Here is an 11,999-nt window from a genome sequence, read left to right as displayed (position 1 = left end):
TAATAATTTTAAATTATGGATCTCTCAACGGGTCTCAACATGAGCAGGATTTTTAGGAAATGCTGTGAAATGACACCAAAAATGAATTTTTGGCCCTGAGTGAGCTGAACATGGTGGGGAGAGGGTTTGCAGTTCAACCAGGGAGGTGCAGCGGTGGGTCGCCATACATGAAAAGGAGGAGGCAGACCTGACGCCATGGGGACTTGAGTCCCTCTATCTATCCCTTCCCTTATTTACATTTGGATTTATGTATTACTGTTCATGTTGGCAGTAGTGGCTTCCTGTCACTTCCTCACATCGTCCCCCATCATTCATTCCCAGGATACAGGAGCTAGAAAGGATCCATCACCTCAACCTGCTTATCCCTTGGGTCTGAACCCAGGCCCCTATTCTGTTAAACCACTGGGGACCTAATTAATCCCCACTGAAAGCATGTCACAACATCAAACAGAGAATAAGCCAGCGAGCGTTCCTCAGACCTTTGTTCCTCGGGCTGTTGGGACAGGGGCCATCATGGAAATGAGCGGTTTAGCATGTGCTGCTGCAGAAAACAGGACTTTACTCTTCCGTACTTCCCCCCCAGCCAGCATCACTGAAATCCAGGCAGTGTCGGAGCTCCTTGGCTGAGAAATGGTTAAGACCTTAGGAAGCAAAGCACTGCTAGTTGTTATCTACCTTTTCTCGTTTCAGTAGGGTACTATGTTTCGCTTTGTTTGGGTTTTTTTAATCAATCTTCAGTGCTATTTTAAAGACAAGCTTTTAATCTCCTTTGCTTTCCTCTTCCCTCTGAAGTCCCCCTTTCTCAGGCCCAGACCCCATGAAGACCTACAACATCATATTAAGGGGAATAGACATGATTGAATTTCCAAAGAAGATTGCCAAAAATGCTGCTAATTTAATTAAGAAACTATGCAGGTAAGCACATGAAATACAATCACCTTGATCTTATTTGCAAAGAAATGAATTGTTCAGAAGGATTAAGAAAGTAACTGAATTGTTAATTTGTTTTATAGGGACAATCCATCAGAAAGATTAGGGAACTTGAAAAACGGAGTGAAAGATATCCAAAAGCACAAGTAAGTGTCTTCACCACCATCCGTCAGATCGAACCCACAGAAACACGCCTTTCAGACACTTTAGTTTTCTGCACGAAATACTACGCCTAAACTCCTTGGGCCTTTCCCTTCTATGCGCTCTAAACTCTGAATTTCCATCAGACTTTTTTCCCCGGTGGTCTGGTGTAGATGCCAGCCTTGCCAATGAGCAGAACGCATTATGCATTGACCAGTACGCTTTAATTACTCTAATTGCAGAAGAGATTTGGAAGCGATGCAACTCAGCCACTGCCTGCTTGGATTTTTTTGGTTGGCAGAATCACTTTCCAAGCTTCTCCTTGATTTCCCTTCCCGACACACCCCCCAGCACACTTTCTCTCTCTGCCTCATGTTAATTCACCATCCCTTGTGATCTGATGGGGGTTAGTTAAGTGATGTCTAATAAGTTTTCACACTGCTGGAGGGGAATAAGAACAAGTTAGCGACACATTGCAGAAGCAGGTTATCTCATCCATCCATGCTGGGCCTTCTCTTCTCTCATCCCCAAAGCATCAGAAATGGGTTGGATGGACATTTTGGGGTAGACAGATTGAAGGCTCAGCTCAGGGCTCATCCACCCACCTAAGCTGCTGTGGCTCGACCAGGAGGAGAACATCCCTGTGCATGCCCTTAGCTGCCAAACTCATACAAAGAGGGGCCATTGAGGGTGTCGTGTGGGTGGGATCGACCCTCTAGGAAGGAAAGAGCAGCTGCCAGGACATCTGCAGTGAGGAATGGTTTTCTTCTGAGCTCTGGTAATTTGTACTTGCCGTGGTACCACCACCCAGTTGCTACACACACTTCATTTTCAGTCCTGAAATAATATACATAATGATGACAGGAAAAGTTATTTAGGCTAATTGGACAATTTGAAGAAGATGACTACAGGAGATGAAACCCACTGTTTAAGCAATTTAAATTTCATTTTGTGCTGCAGAGAGATTTTCACCGTATGTCTAACTGCTTAAATTATTCCCTCCCTTCTAGATGGTTTGAAGGCTTTAACTGGGAAGGGTTACGGAAAGGGACACTGACACCTCCTATAATACCAAGTGTAAGTTTTCCTACTTATTTTCTCCTTCCCAGCCAGTAAGTTTCTTTTACATGAATATTGTGAGCTTGGGGTGCTAATGCACTGTAGATAAGTGGCAACAGCATGTGCTTTATTTCTTCCAAAGATGCTCAAAGAAGTCACATTAGAGACTATACTTGGTCTCCGGGCAGTCTCTTCCAGGAGAAGCTGGTTTAGGGAGGGCATGACTGCAAAGAAATGCTCTTTGCAGCAGGAGGTTGGGGCAGCATCACTCACTACTACAGGTTTTTCTCTTCCTCACCTGCTCCACTTGTTTCTTCGTCTACTTTTCACATTTCGGTGGAGAGCTGCCACTTTCACCCCTTCTCTCAGATGTGTCCTCTTTCTTTCTCCTTTATTCTTACTTCTTTGCACAAGACAAGTGGGATTTGTATGCCATCTCCCTTTTCTTTTGCATTAACCTTTCCCTCCGTCTTTTCTTTTGTGTTTTTCACCCTTTTTTTTTCCCTGCGTCTGTGTCCTACATGAAAAGCCCTGTAACTGCCTAGTTTATGTTTAACTGGGAGCAGACGCAGAGGGACAGCTCGACTCATTTTCCTTTGGAGCAAAGCTCTTCCTTTGATGTCTTTGTGAGCTCTTTACCCACAAAGCCTGCTGCAAAGGGAAACCAAACAGGATTAGCTGATAGAAATTACCTTGGCCCCTTCTGTTCTGCAGCCTCCCCTCCTTGTTTCAACTTAATCCCTTTCTCTCCCTGCCTCTCCCGCGGGATCACCGAGAGAATGACATTAGCAATTGTGTTTAATTGCACCCCGTTGCTCCGTCCACCCATGGTCCTGCATCTCCTGCAGCAGCGGCAGGCATGGCTTCAGGGCTAAATCTGCCATCCCAAAGTTTTCTTAGGAGCTATGAAAAAGCAAGAGGGTTTTGTGTCTCTGCCCTGTGGGCTGCAGAAGTTACTGGCAGTCGGTGAGAGAAAGACTTTACAAATACTTGCCTAAAGCAGAATGCCCAAAGAACATACTAATCTTTTACAAATCAAAACTGTGTTTTTTCTGTTAAGCTGCTTTTTAATGACTATTAATTTGTCAGCGGAACTGTTCACCACATTTCAAGTCAGACAGTAGAGTTGAGTTTGCTCTGTTACATCCCATTACAGTTCATGGTTTTCCTGTGTAGGATGTCAGTGTAGCCTGAAAAATGTCCAGGATGTTTCTCTAACTGTTTTTAGTGGATCTTTAGTTTAGTAAGAGCATTTCCAATACTGCTGTTGCTCAGTATACATATGGACCCCGCATGTGTAACCCTTGGACCGCACGACTGGCAGCAGTGACTTCAGCGGTATCTGCTCTCTATTGGCATGAATTGCTCCCTGCTGTCCCCGGGCTGGGACGTTGTTCCAGCACCAGAAGTGGTCTCTGCTCCTTTGGCATTGCCTAGAGGAAGGTTGCTGTCCAACCTGCCATGCAGGAAATCACACGTCTTTCAGTTAGGTTCAACACAGTAGGAGAAAAGGGTTGTGTGAACACCCAGTTCACTTTGCTGGAGTTATTTCTTGACATCATCAAGGCTGGATATTCATGGGCCTGGTGACATTCTATCAGAGAACATGTCTGTGATTGCTCCCAAGAGAATGACCTGCTGTCACCCTTTTGGCCAGCACACCACCATCAAGGCTGTCTGAAGTAGACAGGAGCATCCTTCTCTCTTCAGAAGAATAAGAACGTAAAAAGGATGTGAACCTGTTGGAGCGAGTCCAGAGGAGGCCACGAAGATGCTCAGAGGGCTGGAGCACTTCTCCTTTGGGGACAGGGTGGGAGCTTTGGGCTTGTTCAGCCTGGAGAAGAGAAGGCTCCGGGGAGACCTTATTGCACCTTCCAGTACCTGAAGGTGCTACAAGGAAGCTGGGGAAGATTTTTTACGAGGGCCTGTAGTGACAGGACAAGGGATAATGGGTTTAAATTGAAAGAGGGTAGATCTAGATTGGCCATTCACGGAGAGGGTTGTGAAGCACTGGGACAGGTTGCCCAGAGAAGCTGTGGATGCCCCATCCCTGGAAGTGTCCAAGGCCAGGCTGGATGAGGTTTGGAGCAACCTGGTCTAGTGGAAGGCCTCCCTGCCCATGGCAGAGAGGTTGGAACAAGATGATATATTTAAGGTCCCTTCCAACCCAAACCATTGTAGGATTTTATGAATCCTTCTTCCAGGACAACTCAATGCTGACAGTCATACATTGCCCTAATCCCAGTTCAACACAGCTTTTTCTTTCCTAGAGTAATATGTTCTCTAGACATACTCCTGAGATTTCTCCAAAACCTGCCTGCATTAACTAGTGAGCCTTGTCCACTCCAAAGCTGTCAGTCCTGCTTAGCCTTGTTTCCCACAACCAGCTCAGTTGCTTTGGCAAAAGTCCCAACTGCCAGTAAGGGCCATAGCTAAAAAGTGACCTAAAGTGGCTCTGGGAAAAGAAATCAAGTTTTCATTCAATCAGAGCACCTCTCCTTGTTAGCTGGAAAGGAGCCAGAAGGGCTAAACATAGAGACTAGCTATTTCCTTAAGAAAAAGGCCTTCCCCGGCTCTTAAACCCTCATCAGCAGATATGTGGTACTACTGGGAAGGCAGCTGAAAGCTGCTCCTTAGCTCTTATTCCACAGGATTTTAGGAGATCTCAGTTTACAGTCTGCTGCTAGGATGTTGGTTCAGGGACCAGCTGAGCCTCGATACTACCACTTAAATCTGTGATGGTAACTGTCCTGAAAAGCTTCTCTTACTTCTTGACTCTTCCAAAGACGTGCTGTCTTGCTTTACAGCTCTTGCCTTTGATAAGGATGTGCAGATCTGTGCACTGTAATACATCTCAAGCCCTGATGCTGGTAAGCAGCCAGACAGCTCCTACTGACGTTTGCACTCTGTCTTCTTGGATGGACAGGAGATAAATCTATAGACTGTCCCTTCCTGGCTGGAGAGGGCATTGAGAGGGATGTTTGTTCCCGTGCCTCTGAGAGTGAAGGACTGCAGGCCACGTAGGTGACCTGGACTTCAGAGCTGTGGGGAATTACACACAACAGCATTAGCATCACATAAAGTCAATCAGCAGAGTAACAACTCATCCAACCTTTCTTCCCTAAATCGTATTTCTCCTAAGAAAAAGAAAACCCTCTACATTTGAGGTGTTGGATATATGCAGCCTTTTTATTTTGTCATGATTGCCTTTTGTGTTCCATAATAAAGGAAATAAGCCCAAAACAGGGCTTATTTCCTTTACAGCCTCATCTAACCAGACCTCAAAAGAAGGTGCCAGCCCTGCTAGGTGCTCCCAGGGTGGACAGCTGCACAGGAGCCCTGGGGAGCTCCATAGATGCTTTCACAAATGTTTTCACCCCACACTTACACACTGTCCATCACTGCTGAGAGGCTTTCGCAAGAAGCTACAGCTCGTGCGTGTCCTCCGTGAACAGCCACACCAACTGTGTATCTCATACCTTGGTAGCTGGTGTCTTGTACATACACCCCCAACACTTCTGCTCCCAGAGGGAGAGCTCACATGGGGTGGGCTGAGATAAATAGGGATATGGTCCAGCCCCCACGACACCATGGAGTGTGTGGCACCCGAAGGGTGAGGATCCGAAGGGTGAAGGCTCTCCAACCCAGCAGTGTCAACACCAACAAAGTAAACAGGATTCAGTAGACAGTGAAGCATCTTGTCGCTCTGTAGCACTCCCCTAAGCTTTTACAGATTGTTTTTTTTCAAAGTGAGTTGGGTATTCAAGGATCTTAATTCTCCCCAAGATGTTTTCAGCAGCAGGGAAATGCTGATGCAGCAGGGCAGCAAATTAAATTTAGAGCTGAAGTTGATGCTCTTGTTGATCCAGGAGTCTTCTCCCAAGGTTTTATAGCAGCATCCAGCATCAAATACATTTCCTGGGCTGTAGGCTGGGCTCTGGCCATGGCTTCTCCACCAGTTGCACGAGTGAAATGGCTAAAAACCTACCGCGTTTCCCTCGCAGCACTCCTATGGCAAGTGCAGTCCCCTCCAGCCTGCACTGGCTGCTTGGGGAACAACTTAAGGTACCGAATTTCTCTGGTAGGACACTGATTGTTTTGGTCTGGAGAGCTGCTGCTCTACGTTTGTATTGTTTCATTCTTTTAAATTGCATTGAATATATCAGGGTCTCACTATAAGAAAGTTTTGGTCGTCTTTATAAAAAGAATAATCAGAAATCATCTAGCTGTGTTAGATTTTAAATGACATTATTTCCAGAAACGAAATGTACTTGGCCTTCATCCTAGGAAGATGAGTTTCTCTGATAGGCTCTGTAGGCTGAGCAGGTCTTGTCAGGAAACTTGAAGCAGTAGGACCCAGCTCACAGCCTCAAAATCAGGATCCTGGACCCTTAAATCAGAAATCCTGGGCTTTGGGGAGGCCCGGGGCTTTTCCTAGTCTTTTTTGCCACCCTCGTAACCACGGGTAGGACAGCTGCTCTTGAACTGGAGACCCTAGAGGGCCTGGATCATGAGAGCAGGGGGGCTGTGGGAACTTCCTGCTGGGATTCGGCAAAAAGTTGTTAAACGCAGAACTTCTCCCGCTCGCTGCAGTTAGGAGTGAATGCTTTTGAAGGACCACGGTTGTGAGGGGGAGAGGAAATGTCTGCACAGGTCCACTTTGATGACTGTCCCCCTCCTGTTGCTCTCTCCTTTCCACAGGTTGCATCTCCAACAGACACAAGCAATTTTGACAGCTTCCCGGAGGACAGTGATGAACCACCCCCTGACGACAACTCAGGATGGGACATAGATTTTTAATGTATTTCTCTTACCTGCTTCTGCCTTGCTGAAGACAGCTTCCTGGGACATGGCTGCCAGCGAAACCGAAAGAATTGGGGAGGATTAGCGCTCGGGGTCACCATGATGCCTTGATTGATGCTGCTACAGTAACTACAGTGGCATTAGGACTTATTGCTTAGATGACAATAGTGCTCTTCATGTTTTATGTTCGAACTTAAAATAGCAGTTGACATGGTGGTCCTGACGCAAAGCCTTTCACCAGTAAAGAAATATGTTTTCTATCACTGCGACGATCTTGCTACACTCTTAATTATCGAAGTCGAGAGATACGTAGTGTAAGATGCACTTAATTCTAGCTGCAAGGTACTGGCTTTATCAGTAGGATCAATAGTAATTTATTACGTGCTGTAGCTAAATACAGTGCAGGATTTGGGCTACTCCCACCCTCCAAACTCTGTAGGTCTTCTACTGTAGGCCAGTAGAGCAGCGGAGGAACCACAACGGTACTGGTCAAAGAGCTCACGTCAGAGCAGTGGTCAGATTTGTCCTTTTTGCTTTCCGAGCAGTATTCTTGACCAGACTGAATGTTACCTTTTTCCTCTTTCATTCTGAGATTTATTTTTTTTTTAGCCTGGTAAAACAAAAGCACAACTGCTCTAGATCCCGTTAAGACAGATGTGGGTCGCTTCTCTCATACAGCTGCGAACGCACTGTACCGTGACTTTTGGAGCGTTTTTTTCCCTTTCCCTTGGTACACATGAAAAAAAAAATCCTAAAAGTAATCCATTTTACATATAAAATAGTGCTTAAACAATGGTCCTGTAATAAAGTGATAGCAGCCCTCCGGTCTTACTGATTAGCTGTTAGGCATAAAACTGAGCTTAATGTTTACCTTTTTAGAACCCAAAGGGAAAATGTGAGACCCATAACGTACTTTATAGGTGCTATGGACATCCTTCGTCTGTGAATATAAACTGTCAGCCACCGTTTCAGAAATATGTAGCAAGAGGCATCGCTCTCCATCACGCTCTTAGATGATTTTACATCTCCAGGTCTGCATCTCTTCCGTGTTTAGTAGGAAGCTAAGTAAAATAAAAGGTGGCACAGGGCCAGTTTGCTGGCTCTGTTTGTAACGTTGCCCATAAAAATGTAATCCGAATGCCTCACCAGCCTAAGGATCTCCACAGGAAAGTCAGTGGAATTAAATGGAAAACTGAGATTGGATGTGTTAGCGCGAGGTCGCCGTGTCTCTGGAGTTCCAGGTCCCTGTGATCGTGTTTAAGGCGTGGGGATGGCTAGAGCCGTGTCAGCTCGTGTGAAAAAAAGAGCTAGGGAAAACAATATTATTGTGTGTACACCTTTTCTCTCACTTCCACTGCTTTTCCTTGGCTTTAGTGCAGTACCTTCTGATTCGTAGGATGCAGCGGAGGAATCCTGTCCTGGATGCCTGCTTGTTGCATATGCACGGGACTACAAGTTTAGCAGCTTTCAGTCTCTGTCACAGACCCTGCCCCCAAAACTGAGCAGATGCTGCCCCATTTCATCTCAGAGCTGCCAAGAGCTGTTGTATACGCAGGAATTCAAAAGGTGAACTTCTGCTCAGAAGTATTTATATGACTTTTGCCTACATAGTAGATGGAAAAAGTTGTAACGGTAAAAAATTATTTCCCTGATGCTAGATCCCAACTCTCTCCCATGTTCCTAAAGAAAGCGACTTAATAGAGCATGATAAAAAATGCTGTTTTCTCCCCTTCTTCGACAGCATCAACAATGTCTGCTGTTTGCCAGCAAACTAAAGAGCTCAGTCACCACGACCCCTTTGAAACCAGCCCGTGTCGCTGAATCTGCTCCGTGGTTTTCCGAAGGGTGAAGCGACACCATCGGCACGATAACTTCAGGTTATTTCAGCTATTAATTAATCATTAAAACTTGTTTGCCTTGAGAACCACAGGGAAAAGACGGTAACTAGGTCTACCGGGATTTACTCGTATAGGGCCAATAGATGCTTGCTTTTCAGCCTTTCTCTGAGGGATGGAAGACACTGAAAGCCAACGCTGAATCGAATACGAGGGCTAAAATAATCACTGGGCATCTTGGCAAACAGGCTGCTGCCTGAGAGCCGAATTCTTTACTCACGTCCCCCTGGTTTTTCACTCGACGGATGCAGTGGCATTGGAGGAGAAAACTGGTTGCATTTGTTAAGTTTCCGTAGAAGAGCGAAGAGAGGAGTTTGTCCCAAAATTATGGTATTCGGGAGCTGAGATGCAGCTGTCAGTCAAGGGGTTGCAGGGAGGAAGGAGCATCACAGCGATTTTTGGGGGCAACCCACAAACATGACGGGAAGAAGGTTTTGAAACGGGCTGATGAGTTATTTTTCTTCCTTCCTATCCCTTTTTTCTTTTTCCTGAGGCACGGTAACTCATACCTGCAGCGTGCAGCACGCGCTCTGCCGAGTATCAGTTTATTTGGAGATCAAGCCCCTCCCTCGACTGTCATCGCCTTTCCTACACCTACTTTAAACAACGTACTTAGCATATGTATATGATAAACGCCGGCATTTATAAGTAATATATTTGAGTTGCATATTATATATATATATATATACTCACAACAACGGATTGCCTCTGTGATTCCACCTCCTGCCCTTTTCTCCTCTGTCTCCTTTTTTAATGTATGGGACGACAGCGTATTTACGTAAGGGGAAGTCAGCTCCCGTATTTAAAACAACCAATTAAGATTGGTGTCGTCAAGACGCAGACGATCCGTGGCTTCTCACAGTGCTGCATTATCCACAGCAAACTCTTATTTAACAACAGGACCACAAGCGAGTATTTATGTAAATAGGTATTTTCGTGTTGATATTTTGTGGTACACATACAACTTTTTTTTCAGAGTTCCATGGCATTATTACTTCATTTTTCTTATTTGTAATGTAATGTTTTTAGATCAAGGTCTTGAATTAATGTCATAATTGTCAGTATTATTAAAATTTATGTCAACTGTACTGTTAACTCATCTGTCCCATAGTTTTAGAACATGACTAGCTATCTGGCATTGTTGCAAGTGCCTTAAATTCATGGCATCCTATTAAAACAAAATACAAATTTGGTGTTATGCTGCATGACAAAGACAAACACACCTCAAAATGTTGTCCTTTCTTAGCTTGCTGCGTTTTACAGTTCTTTCTGCTACCGATTTCTAAGCCTTTATTATATAATATTGATGAATTACAGAAATGATGAAGTCGTTCTCTTATTTCTGTTCAATGTACCAGAGCTGTGTATCTGTTAATGAGATACAGAGTCATTTCTGTGAAATGTATAAATGTTATGTGCGGGTCAAATTAATATATGACATCCTATCAGTCTGTAGACAGGTATTCCTGTTTTGCTAAGCTGTGCAGATTCAACCTATCGTGCCGTCCAGCACCAACCTCCCGTCTCACACAAACCCCGGTAGAAATCTCCCATCCGGCAAAAACGACGAGTGACTCGGCGGGCAACCCGACCTGCGTTTTGTGACCTGAAACCCCAACGCAAAGGCGTAGCTCGTTTGCACCACTCAACAAAACAGGATTTGTGCTTTTCCTCCTACTCCTTCTATATGCAACCCCCGGCAGAGGCGAGCCCTTGGCGCTCCCACAGAGCCAAGCTGGAAAGCTGGAGGCCTCTCGTGCTCCGCAGCTCCCCGGCCGCGTAAACCAGGCTGAGACTTGGGTGGTTTTAAGGCCTTTAGCGGCAAAAGGGGAAATTCTCGTTTGGAGTTGCCTATCGTCCCGAGTCCCAACTTACACTGTTTTTACACTGGCCCTGTTGTTTTATATTCTTATTTTCTCCCGTTTTCTTCTTACATAAAAGAGGTTTCGTTTGTCGGACAAATGTCGGTCATCCACCGGTCGTCGGCCGGTTGCACTCTTTTGATGTAGATTTAAGAACTTTTTTTCATAACTTTAACTGCTTTTGTTTTGCTCTGTATTTTCCCTGCAGCTGTAATTGCCGAGTGCCTGTTGTATACTTTATAGAGTTGAAATAAAAATAATTACTTTTGAACGGCATGTCCACGTCTTGTTTCCGTGGCAGAAGCCAAGTTCGGGAGAGCGCTTCTGCTGCGTGATTAGGTGGGATTTTTTCTTTTTTGTTTATAACAATATGCAGTAAGAGAGAACCAAACAAAATGAATGTACGGTACTTATAGATCAGTACCCGGTCCTGGCTCGTATCTTCATCCGGATTTTCCACAGGACGCGAAGTTCCTGCTGTGAGTGCTCTTTGAGCATGGGCATCACCCTGAGCATCCCGACCGAGGGGGTCCAAGGCCAATGCGGGGGTCCTGCTTCAAGCAGGGTTGGCACTGGGTGACACGCACTGCCCGCCCAGTTTGTTTCCAACCCAAAGCATTAGAATCATAGAATTGTTCTGGCTGGCACAATTCTGGTTTCCGTGAGCGTGCTAAGCAATAAGCATGTTTTGTGGAAGAATTCTATTTTGATTTCTGCCAACACTAGGGAGTCCAGGGCGTGCGGCTGGGAAGGGACTGTACTTCCAACACAAGCTGTGTCAGCCCGAGGTGGGCCGTGACAACACAACACGCGTGTAAAGCACGACGGTGTCCTTGTCACCGCCGTCCCCGACGGCGCAAACCCAGAGGTGGTGAGGAGGCGCAGCCGTGAATGGTGGCTCAGGAAGACGTCGCCTCTACGCTCCGGGTGCTGAGACTCTGCCCATCCCAATGGATTGAAATCCATCTCGGGGAAACCGCTCAGCCCCTCGGTGGCACGACTGGCTGCTTTAAATCTTGGGGAGGGCAAGATTAGGGTGTGCTTTGGTGCTGTGTGGGTACAAACTGGGGAAAGGAGGAAGAAAACATCCTGCCAGGAGGGTAATAAATTCGGTAACTCCCTAAGCAGGAGCCGGGACACATCACGAAACGATACGGCAGGATGCAGCAGTCACAGAAACAGGTTACCAACGCAATCAAAACCCCGGGGTGACGCGGCCCTCACCCGAAACTGCCAGGGGAAGGCAGGGATTTCCGAACAAGGTGTGGCCCCGTTCCTGCAGGCTAAAAAACTGAACTTCCCCCGGGCC

General features: G+C 46.0%; 1 protein-coding gene across 1 annotated transcript in view; it reads left to right on the top strand.

Moving 5' to 3' along the window:
* PRKG1 (protein kinase, cGMP-dependent, type I) overlaps positions 1-7,225 on the top strand; it is a gene marked incomplete at its 5' end in the record, with an annotated part of 13,109 nt that extends 5,884 nt beyond the window's left edge. Inside the window, 4 exons of the mRNA XM_010149096.1 lie at positions 793-915; positions 1,014-1,076; positions 2,082-2,148; positions 6,832-7,225. Of these exons, the coding sequence (XP_010147398.1) occupies positions 793-915; positions 1,014-1,076; positions 2,082-2,148; positions 6,832-6,930 (352 nt within the window). The remainder of the gene's footprint in view (positions 1-792; positions 916-1,013; positions 1,077-2,081; positions 2,149-6,831) is intronic.
* Between the last annotated feature and the right edge of the window lie 4,774 nt (positions 7,226-11,999).

Source organism: Eurypyga helias, unplaced genomic scaffold (genome assembly GCF_000690775.1).
Source record: "Eurypyga helias isolate BGI_N326 unplaced genomic scaffold, ASM69077v1 scaffold38263, whole genome shotgun sequence".
Classification (NCBI taxonomy): domain Eukaryota; kingdom Metazoa; phylum Chordata; class Aves; order Eurypygiformes; family Eurypygidae; genus Eurypyga; species Eurypyga helias.
This window is presented reverse-complemented; position numbering and strand designations above follow the sequence as displayed.